This window comes from Pogona vitticeps, chromosome 2 (genome assembly GCF_051106095.1).
Source record: "Pogona vitticeps strain Pit_001003342236 chromosome 2, PviZW2.1, whole genome shotgun sequence".
Taxonomy (NCBI): Eukaryota; Metazoa; Chordata; class Lepidosauria; order Squamata; family Agamidae; genus Pogona; species Pogona vitticeps.
The window spans coordinates 270573283-270592102 of record NC_135784.1 but is presented as its reverse complement, the minus strand read 5'-3'; the positions used below and the strand labels follow the sequence as shown (position 1 = coordinate 270592102).

Below are 18820 nucleotides of genomic sequence, written 5' to 3'. Positions count from 1 at the left end.
CAAAGCATGGCTGCACAAAACACCAGGGCACATACCCACCACACTTCGAGGCAAGTCCCTTATTTGCAGGTGGCCAATGGCAGATATGCCGACAAGAAAGATGTAATGATCTGCATATCTGAAACTCAAATACAGTATACTATATTTAAATTTTTAAAATGTGAGATCTTAGTACTACTTTGGTGTGCAAAACATCACTACATGCTGACTAAAACACTACAGTGGTGCCCCGCTTGACGACGATAATGCATTCCAGCAAAATCGCTGTACAGCAAAATCGTCATCAAGCGGAAAAAACCCCATTGGAATGCACTGAAAACCGGTCAATGCATTCCAATGGGGGAAATACCTCATCGTCCAGCAAAGAGCCTCCATAGGGCGGCCATTTTCGATCCCTGTCTTGCGAAGAATCGGTCCAGAAAATAGCGGGGAGCCATTTTGCAAACTGCCGATCAGCTGTTTTTAATCGTCATCAAGCGAAAAAAAGGTTCCCAAAGCAGGGACCACATTAAACAAAAATCGCCCATTGGAGCCAATTTGCGATTGCTATACCGATCGCAAAAAAGGCATTGTAAAGTGATTTTGTTGTCAAGTGGGGTCATCGTCAACTGTATTTACAAACAGTTAATGTTGTTTACAAACAAGTAGGTCCAAAATCAAATAAAGCATGAAATCTCTCTCTCTAAAAAAATGATAAAACTGAAGCTGTTGTACTTTGGGCACTTCATGAAAAGACAAGACTTGCTGGAAAAGACAATAATGTTAGGAAAAGCTGAAGACGGCAGGAAAAGAGGAAAACCAAATATAAGATGCACTGACCCCATAAAGGAAGCCACAGCCTTGAGTTTGTAAGAGATAAGCAGAATTATTAATGACAGAACACTTTGGATTCCACTCATTTATAGGGTCGCCATAGATTGGGGAGACTTTGATGGCATGTAACAAAATTTACAAAACAGCAGGTAATGGCAGGAATTCTACTGGTGTTTGCATAATTTGTCAAGGTACTAAACAAGGTGCTAGACTACACCTTAGTTACTTCCCTGGCCACAACATCAATTGTGTAACCAAGATGTACTCTGGCTCCTAATTAATTAGCTGCAGTTAAACAGAACAAGTTATGCAAACTTATGCAAATACCAACAGGATTCTGGTTACTGTGTTCCTACACCACACAGGTATTATGTTTATATAGTATGAACCAACCAAGTACCACCATCATTTCCTATTGTAAACAAATGCAGTGTGCCAATAAAATGCACATCCCTAAACACCTACTCCACCCCTTTCAGAACTGCATAGCATAATGAATCTAAGACTGCCCCCTTCATACATCTAGGCCTAATTTAATGTTTGCTGCCAAACTGTGCTACAAGACACACTGCTTACATTGGGCTTCACTGTTTCAGTTCATCTTGATTCACCACATAAACATCTATGCTCAGATTCCATTCCCCTAAATGTGCAGTTTACAACATACAAAATTAACTGAATAAGTCATTAAATATTATCTTGTTCAGCATCTCACAGTTTCTTAGCCAGAATTCCCAAAGTAAATGCATCTCTGTACCTATGGCATGTCCCAGTCTCTTCCCTAAACCTGGGAGTTGCAGAGAAAAACAGATCATTCCACAGCTGGCCAGCAACCTCACAGATGAAAGGCGGTAACTGTTAGTCATTACATCACAAACACACTTAGAGCAATTATTTGAGATATTTACATCCCTCCTCCCGTTATTATTTATTGTAGGACATATGTTCAATAAAACAATAATGAATTATACAAAATATAAAAGTAAGAAATGAATATACCATATTTTTCTGTATATAAAATTACTCTTTTTCCTAAAATAACTAGAGGAAAAATTGATGGTTGTTTATACATGGAAGGCAACAGCAGGAAACAGAGGCAGAGGAGCAGCTGCGCTCAGCCATCTGATCACCCCCTCCAGCGCCACTGCCGGGGCTTACCTCCAGCTCACGTTGCCGCCTTGTCCCCTGCATGAAGGAGATCATCACTGGAGGAGGTGATCGGATGACAGCGGCAGCAGTCAATGGGCAGCCACAAGACCGAGCGTGGCTGCTCCTTTGCCTCAGTCTCTGCCTCCTGCTACTGCTGCAGTCTCCTCCAGCACCACTTGCAGGCTCAGCAGCAGCATCTTGAACCAAGTAAAACTCTTCAAGAATAGTCAAAAATACAACTGAGCAGGATGGTAGCAGAATGAAAAAACAGCATTTCCAGGCTATCTCTGTCCAGGAAAGATCACAACTTAATGGCAGAACACAATCTACACCAGTGGTTCCCAACCTTGGGTCTCTAGATGTTCTTGGATTACAACTCTGAGCAATCCTGGCCAGCACAGCTAGTGGTGAAGGCTTCTGGGAATTTTAGTGCAAGAACATCTGGGGAGCCAAGGTTGGGAAACAATGATCTACACCAGTGGTGTCAAACTGTGGCCCTCCAGATGTTCTTGGCCTTCAACTCCCAGAAATCCTGGTCAGCAGAGGTGGTGGTGAAGGCTTCTGGGAATTTTAGTGCAAGAACATCTGGGGAGCCAAGGTTGGGAAACAATGATCTACACCAGTGGTGTCAAACTGTGGCCCTCCAGATGTTCTTGGCCTTCAACTCCCAGAAATCCTGGTCAGCAGAGGTGGTGGTGAAGGCTTCTGGGAGTTGAAGTCCAAGAATATCTGGAGGGCCACAGTTCGACACCACTGATCTACACTATGAAGAACATCTGTGATTCAACTGAAAAAAATAGGATAAATGAGTGTTCCTAAAATGTGACCCTCATTGTTCACAATCCCACTCAAAACAAGTTGAAATCCTTTTCCTAATCAACTAACCACCTGCTTCCATTTTAACAGGGTTGAGTTTCAGCCAAGTAACCCAATATCTAACATATTAATAAGCCCAGGCCCTTAAGATCTTCTACTGGCCCATCTGATTTACACAAGAAGCAGATGAGCTGTCAACAATGCACTGGCAGCATCTAGTTCCAAAATCTGGATTCCATCTGCGTAACAGCTTCATATAAATCCTAACTAGTACTGGAGACAAGATGAAACCCTGTGGGACCCTATGACAAGAGTTAAGAGTTTGAATAGTTTCTCATTTCTCTCCTCGCTTATTATGTCTGTCAGAGTAAAAACAGTTTCTATGCCAAACCCTAATTTCAATAAAGAAAGCCTGGAGCTATCACAGCCACCACTCCCTTGAGTGTTGCCTCCAAAGAGGGAATATTTGCACCAGACAACTAGTAACTATAATCCTTGGGGTAATGAGAGGTTCATTGAAGGAACAGTTGTATGGCTGCTTCCTTCAAGGGACACCTTGTCTACAGCAGTTTAATATAGATCACCTCTTCTTGTAACAAGGAAGTAATAAACTTTTGAACCAACCAATCAAAGCTCAGTTACTTTCAGCTCTGATTGCTTGCTTCTGATGTTTAGTACCAGGATCATGCATACTGCTATTGGCTGAGCTTTTCCAAGAACCCTGACTGCATCTTTCGGCTTCAACAACTGAAATTCATATGATGAAACCTAACTAGCTAGTGTTCTAGGTGCCTTAACTAAGTGATTTATTCCAATTGCAGTATTCAAACTGTAACTATTTGTGGGTTTTATCCTCAATGTTCTGCTGGCACATCATGTAGAATTCATTGGCAAACCCCCAGAACAAATTCCTGCTACTTTTACTAGCTCCAAACGTAAGTCCGCAAGATTGTGCCTTGACATTGCATGGAACCAAAACATGAGGTCAGGGACAAGGCGAGGCACAGGATTCTAATAATCACAGTTTTTGGCTTGGCTACCAAACCCAGCTCAATTTTTAAGATGCTTGGTTATGTACAGGTTAGGTCACTTTACATGTGGCTTTCAGAATTAATGTCCAAGTTCATCCATACAGCAGAAATGCTCAATAAAATAATTGTGCTAAAGTCCTCATAAAATGATGACTTGTCCCCAAGCCTGGCCAATATCTATCAACAGAGAATGAATGCTTCTTTCCTTTCTGAATTGAAGATACATGCTATCCAGGGTGGATTAAAATTGATTATTTAAAAAAATAGATTTTTTAAAATTTTAAATTAGATTTTTTTATTTAAATCAAATTTATTTTAATGAAATGCTTTTGAAGGGAGACTTTATCAAAAGATAGTTTTCTATTCAAGATACATTATAGTTCAAAAGTTATTCAGCATAAGATAGAACTTATGTAGAATAAAGCTGTACAGTACATGCAATATTTAGAATTTTTGGTAAACTAATTCAATTAATCCAAGTTATACAAGCTGAGATAAAATGCGCTTTTTCAGAGTAAAATGGTATAAAATGAACAAAGTTCAGGAGAAGACTTTAATCTCATTGTTGTTCTGCAGATCTGTGTACAAACAATGAACACATTGATGTTTAAACAAATACAAGAATATGTACAGTATATAATGTTATTTTTTGTTAAATAAAACAATTTAACTAGTTCTCCAAATATTAATGATTAACCTATTAAACTAACATCTGTTCTGATATAGCTGTTTTACTAATCTGGCAGGTTATTATTCTAAATATGAAATCTTCATCTGGATGCAAATATTAAAGATTATAACTACCAGCAAGAATGAGTCTTTACATTTAAAAAATCATTATTTAACTTGAGTCTCACTCACCAGTAACTTAAACCATTATTTAAATTGACTGGATTTAAATCAAATCCACCCTGATGTTATCTGACCTTGAGACTACTGTACAGCACCAAGAAAAGTCCTAACACATCCAAGTTAGCAATTCAAAGTCCTAACACATCCAAGTAAGCTTTTCAAAAATAACAGTAGGTAGCAAGGTTGACCCCTCAGTACTTCATGGCTTACTTGCACTGTTAATATTAATGAAACCTACATTAACTAATAACAGGTGATGACCAAAGGTATCATGAAATGTAATGATGACAATATAGTCAGATTACTTACTTATTCAACTTACTGAATTACAAGAATATTTACTCCATACAATTGTATCTAATATTGACTGAACTAGTAGCACTTCCTTTGAAGATAATTTACCATTTGCACTGTAAGACTATCTAGAGGTCAGCCACTCTGGGACAACATCATGCAAGGTACTGTTTCTAGATAAGCAAAAGGCAGTTGACAATACAGGTTAAATATGAAGGACACAGAGCAAGAAGAACAAGGTTGACAGTGAAAAAAATAATAAATGATTATTGAGAACATGTTGCAAGTACAAATGCTACATACTGTAAGGTCTAGGGAACACTTTTGGGTGCAAATCATCTCAGTGGGATCTGTTTCCACTCTCATTTAGTGCTGTATTCTTCTAAGAATTTTTTGTTAACTTTGTTTTAATTATTATAAAGTGAGCTTTTAATGTAATTGGTTTTAGTAGTTGCTATTGTTTTCAAACAAATCATTTTTAATTAATATAATTGTGAGCCATCTTTGGAAGAAGGGTGGGATATTAATCCCATAAATAAGACAACAATAAAATCTCTTTTGATTCTCTGAAGTAGATGCTCTTCAGCTTTGTCCTATTTATGGTAGTGATGGTTTGGCCACTGTAATCTCAATTAGCAGAGTCTGCTTCAGGAGTACAAAGTGAAGAAATTTGCAACCTGACAATTATCAGGTAACAGGTTCATGAGAAGGAGACAGCTGTGCAGGAGCTGTGCTAGGAAATGGTCCATATACTATATAATCATCAAAGGTGAGCAAGAAAATAAATATGTTAGAATGCACAATGTGGATTTGTCCTCAGAAATTTTGCAACACTGAGCAGAATAAAGCTTCTCTCAGTGAAGAGAAAAAGATCAAATCCAGAAACCAAATAAGCCAGCTAGAATTTATATGTGTGGTGATTGATGTCATCTTGCTGTTATGGTATGGAGAGAAATGGAGATAAGACACCTGCTGAGGTCCATAAACAACATCAGCTGCTTAACTTGACCAGGATGCAAAGGGCATTCCCAGTCAAGGGAAGACCTACCATCATCTCAACCCCAAGTAGTTTTGAGGTGGTACCTAGAACCAAAGTGGCCCTCACCTGAAAAGCAGTGATGATCACCATTGTTTCAAAGGAGAAAACTGGCACACCTGAGATAACTAGGCATGTTTAAGGTTCAGCTTCAAAAGCAGGTAGTGATTCAGCATCAGTAGTTACAAAACATCTCAACTCTATGCACACACCTATAACTGAGTTTGGAGCCTCAAGACTGATTTGCTTAGCTTCACTCTTCTCTTTGTATAGCTTCTATATTGGGACAAGGAGCTTTTTCCACTAAGGTATCCATTCCCTTCTAAATAAACTCTGGGGGGAGCATGTGCCAACAGCAGAGGGAGTTGTACCAAATTTGGGTGAAGCTACCTGTTTTTCTTCTCTCTCTCTTTCTGTCAACCCCTTATCTTCCTACGCTGTCCAGAGGCTGCTTAGGGAGGGATAATTTCTCTTACCAGAGCTTAAAATAACTGAGAGAGGTCTTTTAAAATTAGGCCAAGGGTAGCAAGAAATTAGACTAAGATAACAGGTTGCCCATCCCAGCTGTACATGAAGTAAAGCACAGGAACAGGTCTTAGTTTCTGCATATTTGCACTTTGTGTTGGAAGTCAAAAGAAACTAATCTCATGCAAAATCCAGTCACATTAGCAATCCACTATTTTTTCCAGACAAATGAAATATATCAGACCTAAGAAGCACATATGGAGATACAACACACATGCATGGAGACGTGTGTGCAGGGCGAGTACATACACCAAGAGGTGCAGAGAGGTGTTCTGTGTTAAGTCTAAAGAAATGGACAGCTTCTCTGACTAAAATTGCCCCTTAATTTACATAACGAAGAAGGCTGAGTTTCAAAAGAAGGTGAGAGAGAAGGGGGGAATGTTGAATACCTGGCAGCCTTTTGATGACTTGGGAGAAAGAATCCAATTAAATATGGCCACCAGAGATGGAATATGAAACCTACATATCTGATTTGCGTTTGCAGCCTCCTTTCTGTAACTCATCTTTAAGAAACAGACCTGGCATTTACATCTACCACACCTTTTAGGACTTTCATATGTTTTTTCTATTCCCCCCCACTCTATCTACAATATATTGATGCACTATCTGATTAAGACTGGTGTACACTGAAAGCTAGGAATTTTTTTAGTTGTCTAATAAAGATAGCACATGACCTTGCTTTCGTATAAGGAATGGAAGTAATAAAAAACCAAAATAGACAATTAAATCTTGACTTCACTACAAAACAATTTTAACTTAGCAATATTGAACAGCAATGCTAAGCTGGAAATTTGAGATATCTGCCTTTGCTATACAATCTAGAACTCGGCATAAGGCCAGAAACTAAACTGCTCCTCACAGGAGCTACTATACACTGAGTGTAAAAGATTGCTTCCTACAATCTAAATCTTTGGAAGAAAAAAATTACTTCAGAAAACGGCTGCTTAGTGACCTAGTTTCTCAAATATCACTGGCTAAGAGGTTCTTACTTAAAAGTATGATATGTTGTTCATGCAACATTTATGATGCCTACATTAAGAAGTTTTGCCCCTAAAAATAACATGTAATACTATAGCCCTTCCCATTTTCACAACAGCATAGGAACCTCTGCAGCTCTTCAGCAGATTCAGAAGCCCCAGCTAGGTGGGTAGTGTTCAAATCAAAGCTCCTTTCAATGTGAGTGTTCCTCCAACTGGTCAATATTAGCATGGAAAGGGCTGTGTTCAAAAAGTGTTTCCAATCATACCAAAGCAAAGGAGAAAGAAAACATTCAGGAGTGGCTCTTGTACTGTCATGTTGGTGTTAGAAAGAACCCAGCCATTAAAATAGATGTTTATAGACATATCAGTGGACATTCACCTAGAGATGATCAAACTTCTATGGCTAATATTCTGTTCCAAAGCTCTCCTGATGCAATAAAAATAGAATTGTTGGCAGAAGTAGATTTCCGCTAACAAAAAATTCCTACAGGACTTCGATTTCACATTTTGTACAACTTCTGCATAATAAAACAATGTTGCAAGCAATCTGAAATCAATACAGTAAATCTAATTAGCAACAATCAAAGCTGCTACTATTGATGTCACTTTCCTTAGGCAGGTAGAGCTACAGAACAGGTTTATGACTAGTGTTTTAGAAATACTACTGTGTTTTCCTAAAAATAATTATATTAATTTGTATTAATTATATTAATTTTTGCTCCAAAAACACATTAGGGCTTTCAATATATTCGCGAAGGCTTTCACGGCCGGGATCTAATGGTTGTTCTGGGTTTTTCGGGCTCTTTGGCCATGTTCTGAAGGTTGTTCTTCCTGACGTTTCGTTTCGCTAGTCTCTGTGGCCGGCATCTTCAGAAGACAGCAACCTGTGCTCTGGTGTAGTTGGCTTGGGAGTGCAGTATTTATGGCTGTGAGATAGGCTTTTGCCTTTTCCTGTAGATGGGTGATTAGTGTGTATTGTTGTGGGTGTATTGTTGTGCTAGGGGAAGAGATTATCTGTTCCTGCAGTTGATGGGTGTCATTAGCTGGTCTTTTGTGTGTAGTGATCCCCTGTCCTTGTGGGTGGGTAGAATCTGTTGACCTTTTGCACGTAGTATGTTTGATAGCTGGGAGCCAAGTTTTGTTGAGCTTCATACTTTTCTCTTTTTTGTTGAAACTGTGCTTGTGCTTGTGGATTTCAATGGCTTCCCTGTGCCGTCTGACGTAATGATTGCTGGTGTTGTCCAGTATTTCAGTATTTTGAAATAGAATTTCATGTCCAGTTTGTCTCAGGGCATGTTCAGCTACTGCAGATTTTTCTGGTTGTTTTAGTCTGCAGTGTCTCTCATGTTCTTTGATTCTGGTGTGGATGCTTCGTTTTGTGGTTCCAATATATATCTGGCCACAACTGCAAGGTATCCGGTATACTCCTGCGGTGGTGAGGGGGTCCCTTCTGTCCTTTGCTGACTGTAACATTTGTTGTATTTTTGTGGTGGGCTTGAATACTGTTTGTAGGTTGTGTTTTTTCAAAAGTTTCCCCATGCGGTCCATACATCAAAGGGGTCACAGACCGCAAAAGGTCAACGGACTCTACCCACCCACAAGGACAGGGGATCACTACACACAAAAGACCAGCTAATGACACCCATCAACCGCAGGAACAGATAATCTCTTCCCCTAGCACAACAATACACCCACAACAATACACACTAATCACCCATCTACAGGAAAAGACAAAAGCCTATCTCACAGCCATAAATACTGCACTCCCAAGCCAACTACACCAGAGCACAGGCTGTTGTCCTCTGAAGATACCGGCCACAGAGACTGGCGAAACGTCAGGAAGAACAACCTTCAGAACATGGCCAAAGAGACCGAAAAACCCAGAACAACCACATTAGGGCTTTTTTTCAGGGGATTTTTTTTTTCATTACAACAATCTACATTCACTCAAATACAGTCATGTCATCTTCTGGTTGCTGCACAATGGTGGATGGCGGGGTTTCACTTAACTGGGGCTTATTTGGGGGGTAGGGCTTATATTATGAGCATCCTGAAAAATCATACTAGGGCTTATTTTCAGGTTAGGTCTTATCTTCAGGGAAACAGGGTAATAGTAATGTTAGCTACTAGGAGAATCAAGTAAATGGAAAACAATTCTGCTGAAATCATAACATCTTTACAACCCATACTGAATAATGTAAGCTGCACTTTTGATATTAAAGGGTTCTTATGTACTTTCTTTTGGTTGTTAATGGCAATCTACTATATTAGATTTATAGCACGAAGCAAGGTGTGTTTTCATAAAGTTATGCAATGAGACCTGCCCTTCCTCTTCTCCACCCTGCAACCCTTCCATGCCTCCAAGTGTTCATTAGTCCTCAGCCTACACAGCACATTTTGAGCACATTGTTCTGTCAATGTGTCTTGTTCCAGTCACCAACAGATTTTATCCATTCTTTGCAACACAACAAATTAACCTGATATCAAGGTTCCTTGTAAACTGGGCGTGTGTGCACATGCCTCTGCTTCCCTCCGCACAGCTGTTCTCCCCCTCTGCACAGGGATAGCATCAGGTTACAGTCATGACAGAACCCTGCACGGTGGGGGAGGATTGCGTGCACATGCAGGAGCAAAGTCGCACATGCAAACCTAAATGTTAGAGGGTACGTTGCCCTTTGTATCAATTTGATACAAAATGGAATGTAATTTCTACAAATAAAAAAGAACTTTCTTGCTGGATTACAACCAAGACTCTAGCACCTTTCTCAAAGAACAGCTAAGCCAGTGGAAGAACACAAGTAGAATATGACAGTATTTGATGGTTTCCTGTTCATTGAGGTACTCAGTATTTAACAATATATTGCATATGAACATGGAGGATTCACTGGGCAACATCCAACAATGCACAGCTAAGAGGATTTGACAACACTGTCTGTACCATCTACACCTGTGGAAAACCAAGAATTTTACAGGAAAAATAATATGCTGGTCGCAACCTTAATCCAGAGTGTGCAAAACTGCCATAGGGCATGTAGGCTTAAAACTGAAATAGGGATTCATTTCTCACAGGAGTCTTTACAAAAGAACTTACAGGTCACTGCAGCACTCTAAGTTCTCTTGATAAAGAGATATAGACATCTCATATTTCACATGGTCAGCACTGAAGACTGGAATTTTTATTACTGTTATCGGTGCTTCAGTAAACTTTCCCAACAAGTTATAAATGAAATTAAGTACGTATCTAATTTACACTAGTATAAATGTAAGGAGAAAAGTTTGCCTCAGTGATTCAGTGATATTATTAAACACAGTGCACAAAACACATTGAGTAGAAATCTCTTCACAGGAGAACACAAGAAGTGGTCAGATCAGAGGTCCAGCTAGCCTAGCACTGTCAACACTAACTGGCAATGGCTGTCGAGGTTCAAGCACAATTCTTCTGCAGCCTAATCCTAGAGATGTGGAGGATTAGACTTGGGAACTTTTGCATGAAAAATGTGCACATTGTCTCTTAGCTAGTAATTTTCTGTTACTCTTCAGCCAGAAAAGGCCCATATAGCTTATAAAAATTGTTAAGACAGCCCCTACTCTTAGACTTAAACCTAAAAGTTATGCTATAACAGGAAAAAGGAGAATCAAAGATGAAAAGGGGGGAACAAGGCAACCTCAATTATTAATTCCTGGTAGAGCAGAAGAAAGCCTCTACAGCTGCCCCTTCACTTTCTAATAGATCATGAGGCCATTATGCTGGCACAGAAGGCAAGGGTTCCAATAGTCCTTTGTTGATGACAAAGGCAATGTGTGCTTCCATTTTGTGCTACAGGCCCATAGCATGTGCTAGATGGAACCATGTACTGAAAACCATATGTATGTCTTTCTCTTGTTTTGTCAGACTGTACATGTTTAGTTCGGCACTATTAAATGGATTACAAACAGCCTAAACAGTTCTTAACATGTACATAAACCCTACTGTTTTTGAAGCTACATCATTAGAATTACTGGAAGTGCAGGAAGAAATCTGCAGTTGTAGGTAACATGAAGCTACTGACTTTAGTGCCTATGGCATGTATATACAGTACAGGTAAACATTCCAATGTAGTTGGCTAATCAGGTCTTCCTGATCCTTTTATGAAACAAGAACGCCTACACAAAAGGCTTTTGATGTAGCAGGATCTGCTCTGGAAAATCTAATGGTTACATATAACGCATCTGTTAGGCTCTACGATGTCACAAGACACCTTGGTTCGAAACACACCTCATGGTGTGGCCGAAACTAATTTCAGTCTCACCCGAAAAGTCCAGTCAAGCTGGCTGCGCAGAAAAAGGAAAAGCTTTTCTATACATGGCTGTGTCTCGATACCCGAGAACAGGGAAGCGCTGCGCTTGCAATGTGGACTGAACCTAAGGTCCGGGATGGGTTGGTGTCCCGCCTATAAAAGGTTAACCTTTTCAGTTAGACCCACAATACAGTAGTTTACACAGGGCACGCCTAGACCTCGAAGATGATTTTGGAGAGCACTACTCCCTTCCCCGTGTCTAGGTTTTAATCTTCACCTTCAGAAAAACGAACTTCTCTTCCAAATCCCATAGGGTCTACCAGTGACAACCAGCCCCAGAGAGAGCCTGAACCTCGACATGCCCCTCGAGCACCTGACTCTTCAGACTCACCATGCTGTTCCAACGGCCACCGCCGCCTTGCCTGTTCTCCCCACACCCAGCTCATAAATCCTCCACACTGGACCCGAGGAAAGCAGGAAGCCTGCGGGGGGCGGGGAGACACCAAGACCTCTCTCCCCAGCCAGCACCGGTTTCTACTGACCGGCTCACGCCTCCGAAGCCCGCAGAGGTCACGTCAAGACCCAGTGCAGGAAGGGCCCTAGGATAGCTGTCCACACCGTTGCCTCAAAAGAATAAGAATGGCACCTCCCGGTCGAGCCTTGAAGCACGGCTGTTTTCCCGCTACGGAATATTGTAGCCGCTACATTTTAAATTGCTGAGGAGGACAGTTGGCTGCCCACCCCCCATTCATAAGTCCTTTATGAAGGATTTCTGGAACAGGCACCTCTAGGCAGCGCGTTGCCTCAAGAGTTCAGAGCGCGGGCGACTGCGAGGAGTGGCGTCACGTGACGGGGGAGGTCACGACAGCGTCGCCCTTCTCATGGTACACGAAAACAGAGTCGGGGGGAAGCGGGGACGTCTCGGGCTTTAGGATTGTCTCAATGGGCGCATGCGTGTGCACGTTCTTCAGATGGGTTGGCTAGGTACGGGACGGAGGTTGGACACTAAAAACGGCAGTACGAAGGTTGAAAAGCTGAGAAAGAGAAAGAACAAGGCGGGAGCAGCTCGCATGAGGCGCCGGTGGCTTACCAACGCCTCAGCGCATGCGCTGTCCGCGTCGCTCACTAACGGCTTGCCCGTGCAGCTGGGCGCATGCGGACTAGAAGCCGCGCGCACACGCACTATTTTTGTTATTACTATAACCAACCGTCGTCTGGTGGCGAGCTGCATGAACCCGGAAGTTGTGGCTGGCGTGTCTCGTGCCACAGAAGAAGACGGGCGGCGGGGGTGGGCATGTATTTAGGGGCCAAGAATCTCGCGCGAGCTACCGAATCAGAAGGCGGGTGGTGTGGGGGGGGCGGGGCTATGCTGTTGGTATAAGAGGGCTCTGAGGAGAAGCGTTCTTTTCGGGAGGGGAAGTGCAGGTCTTTTTGCCGTTGTTAACGGTGGTGTGGGTTTCTTCCGTTCGTGTCGGCTCGTGTTGCGAAATCACATTTTTTTTCCCGACATCAAAAAGGAAATCCCAGAGCCCCTGGAATATTGAAGTCCGTTCTACAGTCATTCCTTTGACAGTGCCATTTGGCGAATTCTTATTATTGAAAAGAATATGACGTGACGTTTCTGACCAGCATTAGTTTCCCACCTGTATATAGTACACATCCAGAGGGATCAGAATCAGAAGAGAAATGAAGACCGAGAGGAACGCAAATAAAGGCAATTTATAAGTAGCCGGCTTTCTACAGTCACATCTGTTTCAGCAGAATTAACACTGCTTAGTCTCCTCTTGAGTCTGTTTCAGCCTTCAGAGTGCCTTTGTTTTATTCAGGATAGGGTCGCCACCGCTCCATCGCCCAAACGGAGAACAGACATCAAAAAAGAAGCTACGCTTCACAATTTTGCATTTAATTGCCATTTACTAATTCAAACTAATCTGGAATGTGCACAATTAGACATTACTATCATTTGAGTGGCAATACACTATGTTACATGAGACACAACATTGATGTAAAAAGATGGGATATAACTGCTGTCAGCCAATGATAAAAGGCTGGTTACGATTTGCAAAGGTGAAAGTCCTTTCTAAGTTTAAAAGTGCTAGATACATTATTGGCTAATATTAGTGACAAGAATTAAGTTTTATTATAATAGTTAAGGAAAACTGTTATAAAGAAATATGGAGATGGTAGTTAACCTCAGCTAAGTTGAACTTAGTAAATTCTGACATTTCACCCCTATGTAAGGAGATGCAGGAAGGATCTCGGTACTTATTTCCACATGTGATGGAAACGTGAGAGGGTTCAGAAAGTTTGGGAAATTATATGCAAAGATGTTACAGGAATTATAGGTATAAATTTGTAAGTGTGTCTGACGGTTGTGTTGTTAAATAATGTTGGGAATATACAATTGGGTTGGGGAAGAGAATCATTGTTATGATAACTGCTGCAAGAGTAATTATTGCTAAAACTGGAAGACTAATTTTTATATGGAAGAATGGCATAAAGAATTGTGGACCTTAGTTGCCAATGATAAATTAATGTGCAAGTTGGAACTTAAAAAGCAATAGTAAAAGTTAACAGTTTAAAGGATATTTATTACATACTTATAGATCATGTTCTTGTGAAAGGGAAAGGCCAAACTCCAGCAAAAGATTCATTATTATTTTGGAGAGAAAAGGTGTAAGTTAATTAGAAAAGAAGGAAGAATCTTAAAAAAATTTATAATCATTGTAATCAGTAAATTAATATCCTGGAGCTGGTGGGGAGCACTGGATTTTTAAAACTTGATTTAATATAGCATAGCATAGGCATCCTTCAGTTTCGAGAGACTATGGTAACATGCTCTGAATTGAGGAGTGTCCTCTCCAGAGCATGAAGCCCGGGTAAGGTAATATGGAGGATAGGCTGTTACCCAAGCAGCAGATCCCCCCTCTCCACATTGCTGAAATGGTCCAATGGAAAGGCAAGAGCCAATACAACTGGTTCCAGCAATGTCGCAGGAGTTGGCAGAACGACACATGCTGCCTTCGGGACTCCAGCTCCGGATTTTGCCTCGAGGTTAACTCCTGAAGCCTTTTCCATGAGTGGATATAGCCACAAGGCAGTGGAGGTTTGAAATTGGAGTTTTCCTTCTCCTAGATGGGCTGCCTTCCATGGCTGACGAGCCCCACCTACCCGGCCTGCTCTTTAATAGTGCAAAAGTATGATTTAATATATGCTTATTTCATTTGATGCATATTGTATTTACATAATAATATTTAAAAAATAATTAAGAATGTTGGAGATTGAAATTGTTTCATTTAAAAAAGGTATAAACTGCTTAGAGTAGTGTCCTGCACTAAGTCAGTGATATATAAATTTATGAAATAAATAAATAATCTGTGTCCTTTGTAGGAGATAATCTCAGTACAGTGGTGCCTCGCTTAGCGATTGCTTTGTTTAACGATGTATTTGCTTAACGATGGGTTTTTTAAAAGAATTTTCTGCATCGTTTAATGATGTTTCCTATGGGCAATTTTCGCTTAGCAATTTCGGGACCATGCTTTGCATAGTGAATGCATTTTGGGTCCCCTGTTTCGCTTAACGATGTCCATTTTTGCAATTTTAAAAGTATCTTAAAATGTTCAAAAATGTTTTAAATGCTTGGAATCGTTAGTGCACCTTCTAAAACGTGTGCAAACTTAATTTGGCTTTGTTCTGAGTCTTCGTTAATTTTTGGTGAATTCCCCCCCCCCCATTGAAATGCATTGAACTGCAGGTTTGACAGCTGTCAAACGGGCACTTCAATGCATTCCAATGGGGGGGGGATTTTGCCAAAAATTAACGAAGACTCAGAGGCGGGGTTTTGTTGCGGTGCTGCCAGCAACTCCAGAGAAGAGCTCTCTGGAAAAAACTGGAACCCTCCGGTCCGGGATCCCCCTTTTGAAATGGGGATCAAAGGAGAGTCTAGAAGAAGTCTCTCTGAAGCAGATGGTGAGCAGCAGAAGGAGAAGAAAGAGAGGCAGACCCGGACTTTTTTCTTCTGAAGAAATCACCGTGCATGGACTGGAGCGGGCGCCATTTTTGGCACTGAGCCGCGAGGAACCCTTTACCGGGGGAGAGGAGAGCAATCAATATAAACTAATAATATATAACAAGTAAGTAAGCCGAAGCCTCTGATTTATGAAACAGCCTCATTAAGCTGAAATAAGAATGAAAATATTTGGCTGAAAGAATAAATGCAGCGGCGGGTTTATCTTATCAGTCTGACTCAAAAGCGAAACTAAGCTTCTCCAAGTGAACTCTTAAAACACCAGGCTGATTCTAAAGCCGAGAGTCTGAGATGGAAAAATAAATCTTATGTTTCTGGAAAAGAATCCCAGACAGCAACACCGTCTGACTGGATTTAAGAGACTTCGGTGGATGCAGTGTGGCTGGGTTACGTTACTTTTTGCCTTCTCTGGACTTTGTGAACTATAAATAATAGAATCTGGTGGTTTTCGGGAGAAGGAGCTGACGTGGCCGACTGGACTAAGGAGCATTAAGGGGTTAATGAAGATCACAAGACGAACTCCAAGGACAATCTACTGGACAGTTTGAGACTTCATGATTGTTGTTTTGTTTGTCGGACTGCAGACCACATGTGTCTAATAACAGAAGCTTGCTGAACCCAGGAGAAGAAGAAATAACTGCGTCACGGTTCTATTTGATATTGTATTTGCTGGGCTAAAAGTTGATTTTTATATTACAATATTTGGATAAAGATTGGAGGGAGATCTAAGGGGAGGTTTATGAGGAGGGGTTTGAATTGTTGATAAAATTGTGGAAACTGGAAGGATTTCTAGGGGGTGATTATTGTATTTATACAAACCCCAAAGCCTGAGATGGACCCCAAAAATTCAAAAGAACAAATGGAGACTTGGTCTGTTCAATCCCAAATTTCTGGAATAGTGGTGCAAGAAATAGAAAAGGAATGGCAGATTAATATACAAAGGCTAATATTAACAGGGTTTCAGCGAGTGAATGCAGGTCTTAGCAAAATAGAAGATTTGATGAAAGGGACGAAAGAGGGGACAGTAGATGCCAAACAAAACTTAAATCAAGTTGTACAAACTTTAGAATCGTCTGTATTAGACATGACACCAGGTAATATGAATGCAGTAGAGAGTTATCCAGTGACCCATGCAGCTTCCAAAATTAAAAAGCATTATGACAAAAATCTTAAGGAGGCAGAGATACTGAAACCAGACAATCTTATGGTGAAAATATGGGAAGTGAAAAAAATGGATATTCTGTCAGATGGGCTGAAAGACTGTTCAATTCAAAAAGAAACTGAACGATGGGATGTATTGTATAAATGGCAGCAGCTACCGGACAATGTTGGAATAACATAGAATAAAATTAAAATTAAATGATAAGATAAAAGCAGGAGGGTAATCAAACTGTGAAAAAGCAAAAAGTTGATATATATTAGTAATATGAATTGATTGGATGATGTTATACTTTATGCTCTCCTATCCCCCCAAACCATTTTTCCTTCTCTATCCCCTCTTTCGTTTTGTACCCTTTATCCCTGTTCCTAAATAAATATATAAAAAAGGAAAGAAAAAAAAAATTAACGAAGACTCAGAACAAAGCCAAATTAAGTTTGCCCACGTTTTACAAGGTGCTCTAATGAATCCAAGCATTTAAAATAGTTTCTGAGTCTTCGTTAATTTTTGGTGAATTTTTTTCTCCCCCATTGGAATGCATTGAAGTGCCCGTTTGACAGCTGTCAAACTTAGGTTCAATGCATTTCAATGGGGGGAAAAATTCACCAAAAATTAACGAAGAGTCAGAACAAAGCCAAATTAAGTTTGCACATGTTTTAGAAGGTGCACTAACGATTCCAAGCATTTAAAACAGTTTTTGAACATTTTAAGACACTTTAAAAATAGTGAAAACGGACATTGCAAAACCATTGAAATGCATTGAATAAGCTTCAGTGCATTCCAATGGGGGAAACATTGTATTGCTTAGCGATGTTTCCTATGGCGATTTTCACTTAAGGATGGCAATCCGTTCCTATTGGAACGGATTATCCAGTTTTCAATGCATCTCTATGGGAAAACGTGTTTCGCTTAGCGATGTTTTCCCATAGCGATGTTTTTTTTGAACCAATTAAAATCGTTAAGCAAGGCACCACTGTATAAAAAATATCCTTAAATGTATTCATGTTTCTTTAACAGTTGATGGGATCTTCTATACCTAAGTAATCATAACAGCACCAGAAAGTTTCCTCCTCTGCTGTCCCAACTTAAATAAATTAATGAATAATACATGCAATTTTGCTCACAGTTTTCTTTGGCCCCTCTGCATGTACTCGAGATTCTAATATAGAATACAGTTTGCCATTCTCACTGCTGTACTGATCAGTAATACAGGACAGGTCTTTAGCTTTGTTATATAGTTTATCTCTTTCTTGTTATTAGCAGTAGTATAAGTACCTATCATCCATCAAATCAAATTTTGACAGGTGCCCTGCCCCTTTGAAGTAGGACAAAGGGTCAAGAATTGACCTAGACCCCTCCCCCTAGGTGAGTGGGGCTTTAGGGGTGATGTAAGGGGTTGGTGAGGTCACCGTGGAGCTATAGAGGGGTTCATAAATGTGGGGGTCCCCCATGACCAGAGAGTGGCCTCAGGATTGGCCCCCAAAGTGACATGTCATCCCCATGGCCCTGTAGGCCAATGGGGAGCGGTTGGAGAGGGTTGGCTAGAAAATTGGTGGCCCTTCTGCACGTCCTTGCTGCTCTTTGCAGAGATTGGTCATTTTTTGTAGCTCTCCACTGGCAGCCACAAATTGTTACTATATTTCTTCTGGCACCTAGCTAGTCCCTTGGTCTGAGACACTGTTTCTCTTTTTGCCTCTAGACACTGAAATTGTTCAGAAATATTTATTTTATTCAAGCCTCTGTGAGTTCCAGTCATCTTAGCTATATTTATGACCCTGGCTTCCACTTGTCCCCTCAGTGCTCCCTTCTTAGAGCTTGGGATCTCAAGCTAGCCTACTGGTCTTTTACTTAAAGCGTGACA

At 40.7% G+C, this 18820-nt stretch overlaps 1 protein-coding gene across 6 annotated transcripts in view; it reads right to left on the bottom strand.

The window, feature by feature from the left end:
• TMEM161B (transmembrane protein 161B) overlaps positions 1 to 12414 on the bottom strand; it is a 37805-nt gene extending 25391 nt beyond the window's left edge. For 4 of the 6 annotated variants that reach the window (XR_013542209.1, XR_012084484.2, XM_020783753.3 and 1 more), the window contains exon 1: positions 12165 to 12350. Coding sequence is in view for 3 of the 6 variants with exons in the window: in XM_020783753.3 (XP_020639412.1) it covers positions 12165 to 12167 (3 nt within the window). In the remaining 3 variants the exon portion in view is untranslated. Of the gene's footprint in view, positions 1 to 12164 lie in introns of all 6 variants that reach the window. The other 2 variants (XM_020783758.3, XM_020783756.3) reach the window with 2 other exon arrangements.
• Positions 12415 to 18820: the final 6406 nt, after the last annotated feature.